This window comes from Hetaerina americana, unplaced genomic scaffold (genome assembly GCF_022747635.1).
Source record: "Hetaerina americana unplaced genomic scaffold, ioHetAmer1.1.p SCAF_4, whole genome shotgun sequence".
In the NCBI taxonomy this organism is placed as follows: domain Eukaryota; kingdom Metazoa; phylum Arthropoda; class Insecta; order Odonata; family Calopterygidae; genus Hetaerina; species Hetaerina americana.
In genome coordinates this window covers 21443484-21465083 of record NW_027286985.1, presented here as the reverse complement: position 1 = coordinate 21465083, position 21600 = coordinate 21443484, and the positions used below count along the sequence as shown (strand labels likewise).

At 34.2% G+C, this 21600-nt stretch overlaps 1 protein-coding gene across 1 annotated transcript in view; it reads left to right on the top strand.

Moving 5' to 3' along the window:
• Positions 1-20324, top strand: part of PAN2 (PAN2-PAN3 deadenylation complex catalytic subunit PAN2) — a 34593-nt gene extending 14269 nt beyond the window's left edge. Inside the window, exons 10-23 of the mRNA XM_071590278.1 lie at positions 476-585; positions 1043-1172; positions 1451-1693; positions 3397-3619; positions 5016-5195; positions 5985-6160; positions 6605-6764; positions 10106-10260; positions 12629-12882; positions 13530-13753; positions 16615-16744; positions 16886-17107; positions 17423-17532; positions 19350-20324. Of these exons, the coding sequence (XP_071446379.1) occupies positions 476-585; positions 1043-1172; positions 1451-1693; positions 3397-3619; positions 5016-5195; positions 5985-6160; positions 6605-6764; positions 10106-10260; positions 12629-12882; positions 13530-13753; positions 16615-16744; positions 16886-17107; positions 17423-17532; positions 19350-19522 (2490 nt within the window). The 3' untranslated portion in view covers positions 19523-20324. The remainder of the gene's footprint in view (positions 1-475; positions 586-1042; positions 1173-1450; positions 1694-3396; positions 3620-5015; positions 5196-5984; positions 6161-6604; positions 6765-10105; positions 10261-12628; positions 12883-13529; positions 13754-16614; positions 16745-16885; positions 17108-17422; positions 17533-19349) is intronic.
• Positions 20325-21600: the final 1276 nt, after the last annotated feature.

Genomic DNA, 21600 nt, shown 5'->3' with positions numbered 1-21600 from the left:
TCATAGTTTTTCTGGGATGTTTTTCACTTCAAATATCACATTCCCTTCTATACTCTTTGCTAAAACTTTGCTCTGTCCCTTTTAAAACTTTGTAACTTGCAGAACATAGATACTACTATACCCAGCAAACTGATTGTCATTTACCTGAGGATATGGTATTGCAATGAATTTTGTACAACAAGGCTTGGGCCAAAGCACCTTCAAGCTGCTGAATTCCTTACAACCCTTTTTTACTACACACTAATGTTCCCATGATATCAACCGAATCGCACAATAATCGTTTTTGCTTCTCATACAAAAAATACTTCTTTTAGAGAAACATTTTCTTCTTGATTAAATTGTATCAACTGATTGAGAATTTATCTATGTAGTATCAACTTAATGTTTATTTGCATTATATTCTTTTTTTTTAAGATTATCAAGGCATGCAATATGTACTTTGATTGTGATCAAATATGCCAACTTTTCATCATAGGTTCCATATAAATTGGAGAAACGTGGTCGAACTCATAAATCGTTTTCAAATGATACTAGACCTGGCAAGATTGGCGAGGATGGAAGCTCTGTTTTAACTATTCCAAGAAGGTAATTATTGTGTTAGTTTAGCTTTTGCATAATTATTTGTTCCTTACATAACCACCATTTCTGTACTGCCATATAATACCTTAATGACACTGCTTTGGACGCTTTTTATTTTTATTACATATTGAATGCATTATGCCCTTGATATTTTAAGTAAATCACCATCACAAAATTAAATTGAAAATTCCATGTATTCTCCGAAGTCATTGAGCACAGTATATGTAATCGTTGATCTTTATTTTACTTTAATACCATTAAATAAGTTACTCTAGTCATAATATGGCCTTTCAGAGTTCTACAAGGACACCCAAAACTCAACAATCAAGGTGGTAATGCATTTCTTCAGAATTCCATTTGTTGTTTTAAGTGATATCATAGTTTCATGTACAATTTTTCTGCATGATATTTTGCTAGCTTGAAATTACCTGAAGTAAACTAACTAATAATGCGAATTCTATAGGTACCGTAGGATCGAGGTGAAGTATTCCAAAATGGGAGCAGATGATTTTGATTTTGACCTCTATAATAGAACTGGTTTTTGTGGCCTTGAAGCCACTTTGCCTAATTCGTACTGCAATGCAATGTTACAGGTAAATATCTCAAACAAGTTGAATGTTTTCTGGTATTAATATCTTTCCTGGTTCTTTCATCAACTATTTAACTTACCACTAGACTGGGTGTAGACTGGTGACAGTGGCTACTTACTTCCAAGGTGGTTTAGTTTATTTTTGCACTCAAATTCTCAGCATGTTTTTTTTTTGTACTTGCATAATGAAGCAGGAGTATGTCTTTGGGAAATTTGGTCTAAGAACGACAACGGCAAATTTTTCAGAATCCTCCTCACTCTAAAAATTTCCATTTTTTCTAGATACTGCATTACCTAGATCCAGTACGTTCGGTACTTCTGTCGCATCTCTGTCAGAAAGAGTTTTGCTTGTCCTGTGAACTTGGATTCCTGTTTCACATGCTAGATATATCACATGGTTTTCCATGCCAAGCGAGCAACTTTCTCAGAGCCTTTCGTACAATCCCAGAAGCATCTGCCCTTGGCCTAATACTTTCAGATCAAGGAGAATCTAAAAAGAAAACTGATCTGATTCGTCTGATACAGGTAGGTGGCGTCACATTCAGTTTTGAATCTTTGATTGACAGTAATTGTTAAGTTATTAGTTGTTTTACATTGACGTGTGTGATTTATTTTGTGTGGTTTCAGGGATTGGTCCTAGCCTACCTCTACTCTTTAGTTTTCCAAAAGCAATAATGTCATGAATTAGAGATGTGTTTCATGTTTTTAATATTTTCATGAGCCCTGAATAACCAAGTCAAACGATGTCAAATGATGGAATGATAGGGAAGATTCAAATAGTGCTTGTGAATAATATCTCTTAGTCCAACCATTTGTATTCTTTGTTTATAGGTGAACATTCTTCTTTATCTAAGATTTTCATGAAATCAAGCACAAAATGCATCCAGTTTGACTAATACATCTATGAATCAGACCTGATGTGGGGAAAACACATTTGGTATTAGCATTTTGACGGCTGCTTGTTAGAACTGGGCTTTATTGACGGAATGGCAGGAAAATGTTCAAATGGAGAAGTTAAGGAGGAGAAGTGCTATTTTGAATTAGGACTTAAGAATGTAATGCAAATGGATGCTGCCAATACATTTAAATTTATTATCAAAAACAGAACAGTCTATGATCATTAGCATAATTAGGATGAGAGATACAAGAGAAACAAAGAAATTATATTCACAACCCAACCCACTGGGAAAAAATTAAGATATTAATGTAATTCACATATCAAGGGAATAAGTCTAATCCCATGTCCCTTAGCAGGAGACTAAAATGGGAAATTAATGAAAGTTTTCTGTTGTACAAGCCTACTTAACGTGTAAAATATGAGTACTTTTCCCCATGAAGAATTTATGGTCACCAGAGGAGAATATTATTGAGCCTAATGTTCAAACTATGCATTATATGTGGCCCTAGGTTGTCTAAAGGGATTTGCAGATTTGGATACACTTTTACTATGCATGAAAATACATATTTAGCCACTGAAAATATAGCAAAAATGGATTAATTTTTATTTCTTCTTTTATTAATGCAACTAATGCATTCTTTATACTTTGCAGCTCCATTTCATCCCCCTACATACAGATTGGCTAAGGTTTAAGATAAATGAAATTCAATGTTTAAATATTTTCTCAAGATTCTCTGTAGAATCTTAAGTTTCAGATTCATATAATTATTAAAAGTAAATAAATTTTAAATATCTTACCTGTGCGAATAATAAACTCTGTACACTCTCTGCTGTTGGTGGTCCTGTTCAGTGATTCTGTACAATTTTCAATCAAACTTTGAATTTTGATCTCGTCTGCTTAGTTAATTCCTTATCAAAATTTATATCCTTCATGCAAAAAAGTTGGCAAGCCTATGGGTGGACTGAAAATTTCTACTGATACCATTTTAGAGTTGTTGCTTTGTGCTGCACAAAATAGTGATTTATCTCAGTGGCAACTTCGTTGGGATGCTTGTATACTTTTTTTACCCTTTTTACATTTTTCCATATTAACATGTTCTCAATGGCGCAAATGCAAATCCAAGAAGGTTATGGGGCCACATAAGTGTGTGATCTAAAAATGCGAGGCTGCGCTGCCTTGACGCCAGCCTTGGTTGGTTTTATATGTTGCCAATCTATAAAAAAATAGCCAAACATGGTATTAATACATTAGTGATAAATATAAGGGTTTTTTCCCTAATTCTATTAAAGGAACTATTTAGTTCTGTAATGTTATTTTATTTTCTTCTAGAGCTGGAATAGGTTCATACTGCATCAGATGCATTTTGAAATCCTGGAGGAGAGAAAAAGGAAGCAGTATGAAACCCAACAGATGTACTTGCGGTCTGAATCTCCTGTTCTACACGATCAATTTGTTTACAAAGAAAAAGATTTTCCCTCAATTTCCGGTGACCAGCAGCACAAACCTGATAAACTAAACCCTGATGAAGATAAAGAAAATGGATCTGATGAGAGTATGAATGTCAATTACTCTCTTTACTTTTGATGCAATTTTATCACCTTGACTCTAGCTCTTTGTATGAAAGGACAGCACTATGTCCTTCTAACAAAAGTGTTGTAATTGGGAAAAGGTGATGTGTCATTAAGTGAATTATCATTAAACCAGCAATCATTTTATATGTACCATTATTAAGATTGCTATGTACTGATATGGATTTTGATAGGAACAATTCATTATCACATTCATTATGATAATTCATCCATCTTCCATCTGGACCATTGATAACATTTAATACATTAACAGAATTAATTTTGCCCTAGGGCATCATTTAAGCTTTTGGAGGAGAGGGGGCATATTCTTTAAGGAAGACTTTAAAGATTATATTGCTTGGCATATCCGCTCCCTAATTTCTGAAATTCAGAAACAAATTATTTTCTGTGCATTTTCAGTTTACACAAGTACTGTTACAGGTACAAGTTACAGGTTACAAGTACTGTTTATGAGAGTTTTTAAATATTTCATGATCATTTTTCTGTTTCATATGTAACCAGATTATGACTGAACAAAAAGAAATGTAATGCCAGAAAAGGAACACACTAAGTTAAATATGTGTGTACTGAAAAATCCCATTGAAAAGCCTCTCATCATTGATTCTGTAGATCTGATCAGTGACCTTCCGTTTACCTATAGTTGAATATCAGTACAGGATTTTTTTTCTTTCTCCAATATTTTATTTTTATTGTTTTTATATGATCATTGGCACAATAGTTATTGCTGTGTTATTAATTCTATATTGTGGATGGAAGCTATTTAAATGTGTATAAGCATTTCATATCATTTCTGTAAAGATATACCATCATTTTTACTTAAGGAAAGAAGAGACTCAATGAAGTCTTCATAATTCTAGGCAATCATTAATTTTTATTGGGCTAACACGATTCATTTGTATTTCATGAGAATGGCATTCTGGAAAATTTGAGCGCACATGGCTGATGAAATATGTACCTGAATGGATACGTATCCATTCGATGAAACTTTCAGAATCAGTTCTGAGAACTGAAGCTAAGAATTAAACCAGTGCCAAAACTGAAAAAGAATGTGACTGATCCATCATCAATTAATAATAAGTTCACCACCAAGTGTTACAAAAGTTTGACAATACTTATTATCTATTCTGAAAAATTCAGAGCTTCGTATTAGTGCAGTGCATGCACTTGTGTGTGGAGTTATGAATTGATCTTTGTGAAACTATTGTTGCAAAAAAAATGAACTGGGTATTATATGCCGCATTTTTTATTGGTGGTTATTTTATGATATTCTTGACATCCTATTACAATTTTGCTTTTTTGGAAAACTGCATTTTGTTTATCCTGCCAATTTCCATAAAATGTTTTTGTTCTATTTCTCAGGAAAAAAAAGCAAGGACAAGCCAGAAATTGGCGAAGAGAATCCCAATGAAGAAACAGACATAAGTAGACTGTTTGGAACAAGGCTTAAAAATATAAATAAGTGCCTTAAATGTGGAAAGGAAGTTATTAAAGAGTCTTCTCTATTGCTATGCAACCTGATATATCCTGACCTGTCAACAGGTAATTCTGCTTTTGAAATTTAAAAGCGTGTTCTTTTTCCATTTAGTTCTATCAGAATTTTGTATAAATTAAAGTGAATTGATCTCTTGTTGTGAAACATCAGGTCATAAGTTTCATACTGGATTAGAAAAATATTTTAAAGACACTCCATTATTTCTATTTTGAAGAATCCCACTCTTGGAGCCATTGGTATCTGTAAAAAGTGTGCACACTACAACCAGGCTTTAAAACTCTAGAACCAAATAGGAACAAAAGAACAACTCATAGAAAAATCATGGAGATGATGAGCTGTGACAGAGATTCCTCTCATTTTCATTTTCCTCAGGTTATCATTATTCATTCAGATATTCATTCATTTTGTTAATCCTCTTCACATTGCTCAGTAAGGCAGTGACCATTTAAGTCATAAGTTGGACTAAAATTATAAGATCATGTGTGAGTTGGAAAACATTCCTTGACCTTTTAGGTTCTGGAAACAACTTGAGTTGAGTGATGGAAAAAAACACTATTTTTTTCCAAATAAAAGAAATTCCCGATTTTAGGCAGCATATGTTCCAATACAAGGGTGTTGCAATGCTGGAAATTGTTATATTGCAGTCGTAGAGAGTGTGGCCGTAAAGCTTGTAATATCCCTTGGTAGGACTCGCCTTTTAGCCAGGCAGCATGATACAAAATTAATAAGGGTACTAATGTTTCCGAGCTCATCTTGTGTGTTTCATTTCAAAGAATATTTTTCTATCATAACGTTTTGCTACTCATCAATTGCAATTTTTCTTTATCCTTTTTCAGGAAAAAATAACAAAGAATACAATTTTTCTGATATACTTCATCAAAGTCTGTGCCCTGAACAGACTACACCTGCATGGTGTGATCACTGCTCTAGATATCAACCCACACATCAATCAAGAAGAATACAAGCACTTCCAAATGTTCTTGTCAATAACTGTGGGATGGAGAGTCAGAAGGTGAACTTACTTAATATTCATCGATTATTTGAAGAAGAAAATGAACTTCCCTTTTCTGGGTAAAATTTTAGTATCACTGAGCATGTAGTGGATCCTTGCTTTACAAGTTAATCAATCTCACTCAGCCAATATTTGGTACAATACCATAAGATGAGCCCAATGGCACATTTATTTGCAATTATTCATTTCTGATAATGTGTGTTCATAAATTATACATTGTTGTGGGGCAGTGAATTTCTTTGACCTTGGAAAATATGAATAACTTAATGATATGATGATATGATTAATTAATTCATTCATATATTGGGGAGATTAATTCCTTTGGTCATAATGCCAATAGGAGTGTAATTGTAGGAATATATATGAATATTTTTCTTTTGGCTATGTATACTCTTGCGTTAATTATTTTAAGCAATACAATTTTTTCTATGGCAATTTTTTTAGGACAAGACATTCTGGCAGACCCAAATGGATTTACTTGTCCAGAAAGCTCAGCAAAACAATTGCAACAATGAAGAACAAGTGAATCCAAATGTGAAGCAGTGTCGCTACGGTGCCAATTGTACCAGAGCTGGTTGCCGTTTTAGGCATTCAGGGAGAACAGGTGAGATTGAAATTTCATTTAATCAACAATTCTTTCATGTCAATTGACATTTTATCACCATCCTATTCACTGTAGGAAATAGTTGCCACATACTCTTATCATTATAGTACACACCCTTTACCTAAAATTTTGTTATAATGAAACGTAATTGAAGAGTTTTGCTTTCCTTAGGACAAACCATTACCCAGTACATGTATTGGGAAGTGAATATTGTCTCAGCTGAAATTGTCGTAGTAAAAAACCACTGCACAGGAAACTGTAATCAGGAGCATAATTCATTTAAACCACCATTCTATGCCCCTTTTTGCATATTTTTTCACACAAAAGCAGAGTAAGCCCTGAGCATGGGTGTAAGGGTCTTAAATGCCACTGCAAATGTTGAACAATATTATTACCATTAAATCTTTTTTGCTGATGTCTTTCTTTGATGCATTAACCTTAAAAGGATGAATGTTTAAATTCTATAGTCTGAACCGCCTTCATTTTATATTACCTAGATATTCCTTGGAGCTCTTATAAAGATTTAGCCTTTATAAATTTTGCAACGCTACTTGTAGCTCCATCCTGTCTCCCGCTATTTGCATTAATGCTGTTTCTTAACAATTGATGAGGGACATAACAGTTTCAGGTTTAACATTGTGGAATTCCTTCATTATGAGGGTAAAAGGAAACTCTATACTTCCACAATAAAAATTTAATATTTCACATTTAATATTAAATCTTTATTGTGGAAGTGTAAAGTTTCTTTTTACCATCATAATTCATGAGGAGTCTGAGAAGTTTCTTCCTGTGTCTAATATTATCATTCAAACTAAAACTGAGCATTGAAATGAAATGAAATAATTGACTTTGCAATTCCACACACTTTCAAAGTCAATTATTTCATTTCAATATGTTATGCAAATTCCATAAAGTTATGCCTGAGACAGCAATTTTTTTTTAACTGAATAGTTTCTCCAAATTTTGGTTCTTACACTCCCAACTCTGGGTGGATGAATTTTAAAATAATCTACATCTGATAGTGTTCAGCTTGCTTTGGTTAACAATAAATATAGGTTGAACATTTTCTGGACAATAAATACTGGTTGATGAGAAGAATTTTTTCCACCAAATACATGAGTAAAATTTTATTTAACTAGTTAAAAAGATATTTTGGCTCGCTTATCCATCATCAATTACATAAAATGATATATTATTATAATCATAATGGGTAATGATAATTTTATGTGTTAGTAATAAAGTGGCTGAAACGTGCCACGTGCCTTTCAGAACAATCTAGAGAATACTGCTCCTTCATATTCAACTGTTGCCAAGTAGGCAAACGAGTTTGATTGGGGCGGCTTAGATGATGAGCCATGTAGTGGTCAGCCAAAATGTACCACTACCTCTGAAATAATTGCAAAAGTGCTTAAAATGGTCATTGAGGATTGCTGACTGAAAGTGCAAGTGTTGCTGGATCTATAGGGATGTAATCTGAATGGGCATATCACATTTTAACAGTGGGATTGGATATGAAAAGAATATTATGTACTAGATGGGTGCCGCGACTCCTGATGCAGGATCACAAACCCAAAAGAATGGAAATTTCCAAACAATGTTTGACCCATCTTAAGAGCAACCAACAAGATTTCCTGCACCGGTTTGTGGCCACAGATGAAATTTAGGAAGCCAGAGACAAAACAGCAGTCAAAACGTTGGAAACATGTTGATTCACCACCACCAAGTCAAGCAAAGGCTAGAAAGGTGATGGCTTCAGTTTTCTGGGATGTGAAAGGGATTCTTCTAATAGTTTATTTTTCCACCGGTCAAACCATTACTGGATAATACTACACTAACCTCCTGGACCAACAACAGCAAAAGATACATAAAAAAAAGACCAGATTTGACAAGAAAGAAAGTAATCTTTCATCAAGACAATGCACGCCCACACACACATTGTTGCCATGGCAAAAATACGTGAACTAAGATACGAATTGTTGCTACACCCACCTTATTGGCTTGATTTGACTCCATCAGATTTCCATGTCCTCCCTAAGGTCAAAATTTGCCTTGGTAGACAGAGATTCTCTTCAAACAAACAACCAATAGCTGAAGTGGATTGGTATCTTGCAGACCTAAAAGAATCTAATTTTTGACGTTGGAGCATCATGGACCAATTGCATTTGTGTACGGGGAGACTACATTGAAAAATAAAAAAGTTTCCCTGTGGTAAGCCGTTTATTTCTAGTCCATTCCAAGAACTTTTCAAATTACCCTCGTATAAATCCATTAGCCCTGTTGTATCTATGTTTTAGTTGAAAAATGCATACATACGAAACATATTCAAAAAGGGCCAATTTCTAATATTAAAATATTGGCAGGTCAGATCAAAGTTGCATCCAAGCAGCACCATCTATTGAATGTTTCTGAAGCCATTGAATTTATTGCTTTGTTTCCGTAGTAATTTGCCTGTCGGTGAATGAAGATGACAATGTCTGTGAAAATCATTGCTTCCACCAGTTTCAAAGTGCATAGTGTGATTCGATTTTTGTGTGTATAAGGATCATTAGCTGCCTAAATTCATTGGGAGTTGTGCATGTTTTATGGATCTTCAGTAATGTGTAAAGGTTAGACAATTGTGTCAAGACTTAAACGGCCGCACAAATGTGCATGATGAAGAGCAGATTGACAGGCCGAGTATCCAGACCAATGGTTTGTAATCACTGAGGAACTCAAGACATTCATTGTCAACTAGTTAAACTTCTGGGTGGGGAACTTTTATGCCGAGGGATTTATGAAGCTGGTGCAGTGTTACAAAAAGTGCTTAGAAGTGAATGGTGATTATGTAGAAAAGAGAAGTATTTTAGTGGAAAACTAAAACCATCAATAAAAACATTTTGTGACCAAACTGCCCTTTATTTTTCGAATATGCCCTGTAGTTTGCTTCATTAAATATTGAAACCCTAAAAAAAATGAGACCTTATAAAAATCTTTTGTTGCATATTTTTCATTACTTTCTATGTTGAAGATAGAGAAGTTTAAGGACCTCACTTCCTAACTGCATGAATAGTTATCACAATTTTTTCCAGTTGAAATCAAATTTTATGATTTGAAATACGTTTTTAGCATGGGCACAAAATATAATTAGTCCAGCTTACTTTGGTGTATTATGAAAAACTATAAGAGCAAAAAATGTGGCTGATTAAACTTAAATAATAATAATTTACTCAACTTAAACCTAAGTCCTTATTCTCCCCCGACCCTCTTAAAATTAGCTAAATTTAATTTTTTAAGAATGATATTTTTTGTGCTTGAATGACCAAATTGAAGTAGTGTTCGAATTACATTCTTTTCCTATTCAGAAACTAAGGCAACATCAAGTTCACATCTATACTACACAAACTCATGGCTGCCTCTTCACATCCAGATTGATTTGATGGAGGGTGGATGCTTAAAAATTAGAAAAATTGATGCACCTCAAAATGTTAACAGCAAAACAAAACCAGAAGTGCAAAAGGTAAAAAAAAGTATTGGTTTTTCCAATTTCTTCATTGATATTTTTAAAATTTTCACTTTCTATTGATTTCTCATTGGTGATGAGCGGAATATGTGTGGTGTATTACATTACTTACTTTCCATTTTTTTCTAACAATTTGTGTATACTTGTATGTGCTTTTTTAAAAATTAATGGCTAGAACTGCTGTGACTTTCCCCACTAACTCTTCCTTAAAGTGTATAAATTTTACACAACATGATTTCCATTGCAGTTAGCATAAAACAAGAGTACTTTAATTATCAATTGCATGAAATCTCGATGGTGAATGTTGGTGTTAATAATTCTCTAATGTATATCTTGCCGTTTGAACACTTGGTTATAACTGAAGAAAGTAAAATCCTTTTATCATATAAAAAGCAGTTTTACTGGGATCCTATGATATGCCATTTACAGTGATACACAGAAAATTGCATCTCTATATTAGTTCCATAAGAAAAGTGTTGAGCCTTATAAAGAGGTTCACTTTTCATGACAGAGCAGAACAGACTAGTGATCTGATAAGTCATCTAAGAAACCAGAGATTTGGATACTATCTCTATGTTACAAGGGTGGTACAATAAGTCCTCAGAAAATCCAGGAGATGGTGCTCGTAGTATCAAAAATAAATTTTTTCCATTAAATAACACTCCTAACTAGTCAGCTGTTAAAGTGTCAACTGTATCTGTTTTATAGTTTCATTGCTGTCATCGGTTGAAGTAAACAACTTTAATTTGTCTATAAAAATGGATAAAAATGAGTTTCGAGCAGTGATTAAACCCTTGTATTTGAAAGGGTTGATGCCAAAAGTAATAAAAACTGAGTTAGACTAAGTTCATGGCACATCTGCTCCTGTGTTTGCAACTGTTTACAATTGAGTGAATGAGTTTAAACGTGGTCGCACATCCACAAAAGATGAATGCAGATCCGAACACCCCGTAAAGGTGTCTACCCCTGAAATGATTGACAAAATCCACAATATGATTTTAAGTGATCGATGACTCAAAGTGCGAGAAATAGTAGAAACCATAGGCATATCACAAGGTACAGTAGCTTCAATTTTGCACGAAAAATTGGGCATGAAAAAATCTCACAGCGGAGAATAAATCCCACACGATTGCATTCACTCACATCAGAGAATAAACGCAATCGTGTGGTCAACTCTGAGGTTGTTTTGGTGCTTTTCCATCGCAATCCTGATAAGTTTCTGCGTCGACATATAACTGTTGATGAAACATGGCTACACCACTACACCCCAGAGACGAAGCAACAGTCAAAACAGTGGATTTTTGAAGGCGAAGGCGATCAAGTCGGCCGGTAAGGTTATGGCCACAGTCTTTTGGGATGCTCGCGGAATCATGTGCTTTGATCACTTGAAATAGGGAACAATGATAACAGGAGAGTATTATGCTTCATTATTGGAATGGCTGAGCAAAGAAATCAATGAAAAGCATCCTCATCTGAAAAAGAAAAAGATTCTCTTTCATCAAGACAATGCACGGGTGCACACCTGCGCAGTCGCAATGGCCAAAATTATGGAATTAAAGCTCCAATTATTACAACATCCACCGTATTCACCAGATTTGCCCCCCAGTCACCATTTCTTATTTCCAGACTTGAAGAAATGGCTTGGCAGACGAAGGTTTACGTCTAACATGGAAGTAATCGATCAAACAAATGCCTATTTTGAGGAGCTTCCAAAATCCTACTTTTTAGACGGCTTAAAAAATTGGAAAAATGCTTCAATAAATGTTTGGAATTGAAAGGAGATAATGTTGAAAAATAAAAAAAAATGCTTAAAAAAATAGTTTTTTTCTAAGGACTTACTGTACCACCCACATAATATAACATATGAGAATTAGGTGACATAAGTATCCTGGAGGAAAAATCTGGAGCATTAGTAGTAATAATAGTAATTCATATCTCACCATTATGATGGCTAATAGTTCTGATTCTGTATTGCATACCTGGCAGATATATTAACAACAGTCGTGGCATTTCCTTAAGATGAGCTTAGTCAATATGTCAAGCTAAAAATGTATGCCAGAAAATAATACTGCTCTCTTTAATTGTAAGCATTTTTATTTGGTTGTTACTGAATCATTGGTGGCCTGTGAAACACAAGTCTGTTATAATTTTGCATTACCATACTTTTAATATTCAACATATAGTGGAGTTAATTAGTATAACTTTTCAATTATGCTTATAAAAATTTTATTTTGTACTTTTACTCTAATACTCAGTGAAACTTAATTGGTAAATGAAATGCTGTGTCAGAGTACTTGATAACTTCATAATTTCCAATGAAAGTTTTCGTGCCTAACCTCTTCTATATTTGGAATACTCATAATAGATTGATGAAGAAACAGAGGCAAGTAATGACAAATCAGATGGAGAAAATACAAATAAAGGAAATGAAGCCAAAAGGGGTCGAATCATTCAGACTGTGGTTTATGATCTTTGTTCAGTGGTATGTCATATACAAGATCAAGCTAGTACTAAAGATAAAAAGAACCACTTAGTGGCCCTTGTAAAAGCTGGGCCTGGCTACCATATACGTTCTGTTGGCTCCCCTGTCAGCCAATGGTACATTTTCAATGATTTCAGGTAAGTTAACTTTTGAGCCATGTGTTTTTTACATTGTCTTAGTGACTCAGTTATATTTAATGCCATTTCAAATATGTAGCAATCACTTCAGATCAAATAAAGAAAATTTTCTACACTAGTCAATCTGGGCAATATGGCAGAAGTAACCAGTGAATCAGTGGTGAAATCACTTAGTTCCCTGATTAGAGCAGCCACACAATTATTTTTCAATGCAACTGGGCCTCTTGGTGCGGCATAACCTCAGTGAATATGTAAATCTCATTGCTGCTACTTCAATTCATTTATTGCAGGCTAGTAGTTTAAAGCCAGTGCTATTGATGCCTGTATATATGTACTATACTGGATTGCATGTTATTTAATGTCATTGGAAGTATCCCTACATCACACAAACATGGTCATTATAAATTAAATCAGCTTATCCTCAGTTGACCATCATACCACTTGCAACCATTCCTTGTCTAAGCTGTATAATTTTTCATTAAGTTCATTGGAACAACTGTGTTGTGAATGTGTGAAATGAATAACTATTGTATTATTTAACAAGAATTGTTCATGTTTTTATGCTTTGGATGTGTTGTACCAGAAAATTTAATTCATAATCAAGAAGAATGAATGAATGAATTTTGATGAATTTGAAAACATTTCAGTATCATGCCAATAGTAGCACCGGAAGTTGTATGGTTCAACCTGGAATGGAAAATTCCTTGTGTCCTCTATTGGATGCGCAGTGACCTCCCTTCAGATTTTGTTTCTCCAATTCATAATCCTATTTCCTTGGATGTTTTTGGAGAAGACAAATGCTTGGCACGAAATGGAGGCCGCAAAATGATAACATTCACACCATTAGCAGCAGATGAAATGCCATCGGAAGGTTTGACTCTTATCATTTCTTATTTTTTTAGCCAAGAAGAAAACATTTGATGTGTAATGTTTAAAGTCAGGTGTTATCTTCTTTTATTATGAGCAAAGTTGTTCAAATCAAAATATGAGAAGTTTTAAAATTTTATGCCAATATGCAAATTTCTATTTCATTGCATATTTCAAACCATCACCAATATTTTATTAGAATTTGCTTGCATTAAAAATGATATTGATACATGGAGAAGGTTTTTGATAACTTTTCATTATGTTTTGCCTCATAGTTGATGATATCAACTCTCTCATTTGTAAAAACTTTTTTACCTAGTGGAATTCCTCATTTACTCTTATTAACTGTTTCCTAATTTTCATCCCAAAAAACTGGCTACACTAGTCTTTTAGCTGCACTATTTTATACTGCCCAACTATCATGTTTAACTTAGCCATTGTATTTATTTTAAATCTTATTGCTTTTACTCTCTCATGGTTAAATCAAATTCATACTTATCACACTGGTTTTGTTATGCAGAAAGCAGTGATTTATCTGGCCAACTGACTGGCTATAGCTTGATTTAATTTTAATAATTCCCCACCTACTTTCATACCTACCTCTTTCAACATTTCCCCTGCATATTGCATTAAAAAGCATAGGTTATAGTTAGCAGCCCTGTTAAATCCCTCCTACCTATCCCTCCTATCACTACCATCCTTAAATTCTATACATATCTGTGTGACCCGAAAATTGTACAGGTTTTAGATAATTTTCCTTTCCATTCAATATACGTGGGTGGTCTCATAAGTACCCGGCCTGACATAGAGATGGTGGTAGTTGTTTGAAAAATATCACTGTAATAGAAAGCACGTAATCTATATAGCAATTGTTTGAAGTGTGATGATGCCACATTGTTTATTATTTGTTTGGTAGCCATCAATAGTGTATGTTGTCAGGTAATTTATGAAAATGAAGAAAATTGGTTATCGTTATGTGGTACAATACTTTTATTTGAAAGGTCTCAGCCCGACCAATATAAAAGCTGAACTGGATTCTACTCTGGGTGAGTCTGCTCCTTCATTAACAACAGTAAAACATCGGGAGGCACAGTTTAAACGAGGCCGTACAAGCTGTCACTACGAGCATCACATTGGACGACCAAATGAGGTGTTGACTCCAGAAACGGTGAAGAATATCCACAAGGTGATCCCGGGTGATCGTCGACTGAAAGTGCACGAGATAGGAGACATAGTAGGCATTTCAAAAAGTGCAGTACATCGCATATTAACTGAAAATTTGAACAGGAGAAAGCTATGTGCAAGATGGAGCATTTGCTCACATGAGAGCAAAACCAGTGTCGTGAAGATGTTTCAATTGAATGTTTAGCAAAGTTTCACAGCAATAAAGCAGAATTTTTGCACCATTTCATAACCCTAGATGTATAGCTCCATTGCTTCACACCCAAGACAAAAGAACAATCAAAACAATGGAGTCAAAAGGGAGAATTGGCTCCAAAGAAAGGAAGACCATTTCATCTGCAGCCAAGGTCATGGCGTCGGTTTTTTGGGGTGCAGGTGGGATAATTTTCATTTACTATCTTGAAAAAGAGAAAACTATCAACGGCAAGTATTATGCAAACTTATTGCCACGTTTGAGCAAAGAATTCAAGCAAAATTGGCCGTATTTGGCTAAGAAGAAAGTGTTGTTTCATCAAGACAATGCACGGGCTCACAAATCCATTATTGCACTGGCCAAAATTCTTGAATTAAAGTTTGAACTGCTACCATATGCACCCTATTTGCCATTTTTGGCCCCCTCGTATTATTTTCTGTTCGCAAACTTGAAAAAAATGGCTCAGTAGTCAAAGATTTCCCAACCGTGACGAAGTGATGTCGCAGTTAATGGCTATTTTGAGGAGCAAGACAGTTCTCATTATAAAAAGAGTATTGAACTTATTGAACATCGCTGGGAAAAGCTGAAAGGATATTATGTTGAAAAATAATTACATTTTTTTCCAAAATTTTTGTTTTTTCTTTGTTGGATTGGGTACTTCTGGGACCACCCTCATACTCATGTCTTCTGCATGCATAGAGCATTCTATTGCTTCTACCTTTTATCCTGTACATTCACCTATTTATACATTATGTCTGAACTCTATGCAAATTTTCATTAATATATTCTATAATTGTGCCCAATTAATTTTCGGATGCCTTCTCAGAATCCAAAAAGCAAATAAATGCATCCTATTTATGTACAATATTCATTCAGTGGCCTTATTACCGCTTTGGCTTCATGTGTGCCTCTTCCTTATCTGATCCTCAACTGATTATCCCATAAATAGTTACCAATTATAATTATGGTTCTATATTTCTCACATAGTACTACTTTTTCATTTATTGGGAGTGAAACAATATTAATATAGTAAAGTCTTCAAGCAAAATTCCTTCCATTCCTGTCATTATTCCAAAATCATTGGTTTTGGAAATCTAGAAAATCTCTTAATTTGAAAGATAGTTGTGGTCAAGACTTTGTGGAATTTCAGTTTAGTAATAGGAATGTAACACAGGCTTTGCATTCCACATAAAATCTAATTCAATGGCCCACTAGTCTCATCATGCTGCAATATCTTCAGGACTCCCTCCAGCCAGGCCAGTTCTGCAGAGACTACACTGTAGTGAAACTAGTTGACCAATAAATTGTCTGTTCTGTGAAACACAAAGTCGGTGTTACTTTCCTATCATTATAATAAAGTGAATTTAATGTGGACTTTTATTTAACTTTTGAACTTTTATTTTTAATTGTGATGAATTCTTAACATATGACCAAAATAATATTATAGTACCATAGTGAGTCCTCTGATAAAATAAAATTGTGAATTTTAGGTGAAATAGTTGCAATGGATGCCGAATTCGTTACATTAAATCAGGAAGAAGCTGAGCTTCGAAGTGATGGAAAGATGTCTACAATCAAGCCATCACATATGTCTGTTGCTCGAATTACTTGTATCAGGGGGTAAGTTAAGATGTAATTTAATTGACTTTAAATTTTTTAAATCTACCTTGCAGCAGTTATTCAAATTGGCTAAATTTTATTTATGTCTTAATTTTTTGCCTACTCTGCCTACTAATTCCTGCTCCATTTCTATTGATTTAGGCAGGGGCCATTGGAAGGGACGCCGTTTATTGACGATTATATATCTACCCAAGAACAGGTTGTTGATTACAAAACTAAATTCTCTGGGATCAAACCTGGAGATTTGGATGCAAATTTTAGCTCAAAACATCTCACAACTCTTAAATCAACTTATCAGAAACTTCGTTTTCTGGTTGATAATGGAGTTAAATTTGTTGGCCATGGGCTCAAAAATGATTTTCGGTGAGCAGCAAATATGGTATAGAAAAAGAAGAAATTAGTATTAGAAATTTTTTAGTTATCACTTAGTTTCAAAGAACATAACATATGGTTTATATAATTTTAAGCTTCTCTCAACAATAAAAAATTAGATGAATATCTTCAATACAAAGTATTTATCTACAACTATATAAAAATATTTCTTCAACGGCATGTTTCTTACTTCTTTTTTTACCCCTTGCTGATGGAAAAATGGGTTTTCTGTTCAGATCCTGTTCAATATCTTGCATTCAGTTCTTTGTTTTTCCTCTACAATTTAAACCACTTGCTTTCTTACAGAGTAATTAACCTGGTTGTTCCCGCTGAACAAGTTATAGATACAGTTCTTCTATTCCATATGCCTCATCATAGAATGGTATCTCTACGTTTTCTAGCTTGGCACTTTTTAGGTAAGTTTTGGTAACTTTTTCTGAATAAAGATAACAATTTCAGGCTTAACTTTGTGGAATTCCTTTATGATGAGGGTAAAAAAAGAAACTTTGCACTTCCACTTAAAGACTTCACATGACCATGATTTTGATGATGCAGAGCAATTTTTTGATAGCAATATTTTTCACCTTATACTGTATAAATAATAAATAATGTAGTAGATGGTATATGAGAAACCTTCATTTCCAAAGTTATGGTAAAAAAAATTTCCAGTCTTATATGTGAAGGCCCATACTTCATTGGTTAACAGTGATTACTTAATGTTAGTTTTACCCCATATGGTCAGTAATATCTATTTTGGCTCCATCCTCCAGCTATTTGGATCATTATATATATATATATATATAAAACATATATATATTATATTTATGTATATATATAACATATATGTATATATAAAATATGTATTATTCTGCTAAAGAATGTTACATTTGGGATTGTTATTATTAAGCTCATTGCTATAATATGACGTGGTGCATGCTGCACTGCACTCACTGCATGTAAGTTTTGTATATCCATCAAGTGAAAGAGAGATCCACATAATTTATTTTTGATTATTTATTTATAAGCCTCAATACTTTTAGCCTCATCCAACTCAAGTTTAACACTGCATTGAACAACTTTTTTCCCACCCCTCCCCATTACTCTGCATCATTGAATCAGAGCAACAACCATACTACACCCGTTCCATCGCCCCTCCTCTGGAATCGTCTCATTATCCAATCAACCCTCCTTGACCATTATTCTCTTGCCCACATTTTACCAACCCCCTGATTTCTTGTCATCCTCCCTCACCTTCCCCTTCCGCTGCATTCCTACAATTTTACCTTCTTGGGTCACTGGTTTGTACAAAATAGTAATTCCATTTTAGCTCCAACTTACTCCCACCCATCGCACTGTATGTATTTATATATCAGGTGTATCTCAGTACAAATTTATACTTGATGATACTGTGTTACAGTTAAACAGATTGTACCGAAACAAATACATTCTGTGGAATATTAAATTCTCTCTTTCATTGGGACTTTCTCATTATTATGCATCACTGTATGAAACAATAATCATCTGCTTTTACAATTTAATATTAGTTTTTCAATTAGAGGCGGAGATTTTTATGATAACTCAGAATCACCAGTATGTCAAATATTCTTAGTGTCCATGGCACTTCTGGGTCCATCAATCAATTTGAAGATGGCGAAAAAAGAATAGCTCAAATATTTAATGTTGCTTTAGTTCAGTTCTAATTCAGTTCGGTTTTTCTTATAATTTTGTCAATGGTTAAGTCCCTTGGCAATTATGTAATTTTTGTTAGTGGAAAATGTCTAATTTAGGGTTTAAAGTCTAAGATGTTTGCAGATCATTCTGAGGAAGCCTTATTCCTGTGATAAATAACTGTAGTAAAATAAAAGATTAACATTAATATTTATTGTATTAAATTGTTTTATTGTCATTAAATTTATGCAAATGAGAGGGCTGGCGTGTATCACTGCGATATAGTTTTCTTGTGACAAAGTATATCGCAGTGATATATTATCTCTCATCTGCGAGAAACTAAAAAAATAAGAGTACTCTTTTTCCATAAAATATTATCTAATAAAAATATGAGAAGAGAAAAAACCTTTTTTTGGATCACTGATTTTATATAAAAAATTCAATAAATCTGGCCATTAAAATGTTCACTAAATTGTCAAAATAAAATAAAATGTTCATTAAATTTGTCAAGACAGGCAATAATTTTATGCCAATAACATATTACTTCACTTACTGGTTGAAACAGGTGTTAAGATTCAGTCTGTAACTCATGATTCCATTGAGGATGCCCGAGCAGCATTGCAACTTTACCAAGAGCACTCTCGTTTACAAGAGGAAGGCAAAGTTACTGCTGCTTTGAAAGTCTTGTATGAGGTAGGAAAGAAGCTCCAGTGGCGTGTGCCTGGATGTAACGACTAATGTTTTTTTTTTATTGTTACAAGTTTGAGTTGAGATTTTTCCAAATGAAAACAGAATTCTCGAGAGAGTTTCAAAGGCCCCTGATCAAATTTATTTTTATTAATACACAAGCCTGATGTCAATGTGTGCTCTTTCCCTCTGCATTAAATCACTATAACTGCACGGTCACTTTGTATAAATTGTTGCCATCATGTCATCATCTGAAGTATTTTCTGCCATCAACGAGAACAATGTACAAATACGTATCCTGTGATCAGTCATTCTCTAAAGTATGGTGTGGATTTTATATGTATGAATGATTTCATATTTTTTTATCTTCACCAAGAAAGAGGTCAGTGCATAGCTGCTCTTTTTTTCTTTCCATCCGCAATTGTGATATTTGGTTTGGATACATGCACATTAAGCTGAAACTAGTTTTATAGAATCTATATAAGTTATTCTCATCATCAATTGTGATAATATGACCACGAAGAAAAAGATCCTGTAAAGTTAGCATAGTAAAATGTTATGGTGTTATTTTTCTCCTCACTGCCGAAATCAAATGCAGCAACGAAGATTTTGAATATGCCTCAATTACTAATTATTTTGAATTTCTCCATTTTATTTGTCATTTTTGATGGTTTGCTCAGATATTTTGTTAAATCATATCTATTTTTTCTATTTATAAATTTTTGATGAACTTTATGCACAAGTACCTGTCAAAGAATAGCATGATTTGATCATTGCCGTCATCTCCAAATGAAATGAGAAGGTTATAAATGTGTGTTTGTGTGTGTGTAAAATCTCAGAAATATTAAACATGTCACAGTAAAGATTTGGATTGAGTTATTTGTCCCACTTTGATTTTTGTTCCCATTTCATTTCCAAACCAACCCTTCATCTGATACTGCTGGTAAGCATCATTGCTAAACAAAATTGATTTCATTGTGTAGCATTGACAGAGGCAAAGATATATCTGTTTATATCTCTTCCAATTTCAATTGATGTAATAAATTAGTGGGGATGGGGATGGTGCGGTAGCTAACGTCCTGGCTTCTCACCCAGAAGCCCCGGGTTCAAATCCTCGAGGTGGCAGATATTTTTCAGTGGTATGCCCATCTCTAGTTGAGGTGCTTTGTGGAGAGCACGTTGAGTGGGCACACCGTCATCAGAAGAGACTTTTAAGCTGCAGACCTCTTGGCACCTTTCGTTAAGAGTAAGCTAATGCCGATGCCGGGTTTCTCTCCACCCTTCGTCCTTTCGTATCCATCCCTAATGGCGCAAATGACCACAGCTGTCGGTTGCCTCCCATAAAACCACTAACAATTAACAAGCCCATGTGTGATACATAGTTGCATGGCATGACCATCAGTGACAATGTAGCATGAAGTGAACATTACTAGGATATGATTGTTAAACAATTCCAGGCAACATTTAAACTGTATCTCTTGTCCAAAATACCTTTTCTTTGAAACACTTGATTGTGTTAAGCCTTTTAAAGGAAAGTGATATGATTACGTTAAAATTACTCTTCCTCTGTGAGTTAATCTTTTGCAATAATATCTAAGTCTTTCATTTTAAATGGTCTACAATGGAAAAACCTGTTTATTTGAGAAAATTATCCCATCGACTTTTGCAAGCCCACCTTTGACAGGTTCTACAATTATGCTTTACCTGAAATCAACTCCTGTCCAATTTAAATCCTATTAGTAGGGTAGCTTCATTAATAAAATCTCTATTAATTAATCTATATCCTTGTAATCTTTGGTTTATATATATATATATATATATGTGGGTCACGGTAGTCCAGAGGGTAGAGCGTTGGACTGGTGACCGGAGGGTTCGATTCCCGGGCACCTGCAGCTCCACCCAAGCTAAAGTGAAGTGATTTTTTGGGTACCAGGTGTTCCTGGGAAACCATAACCGGCACAGGGAAAGGAACTGGCCCCCCTACCCTGTTGTGTGAATTTTCACAAGCCGTAGGGCTTAGTACTGGGTGATCTCTACCATCACCTACTAAACCGATTGGTCAGGTTGATTACTGTGTGTATGATTTGTCAATATATATATATATATATATATATATATATATATATATA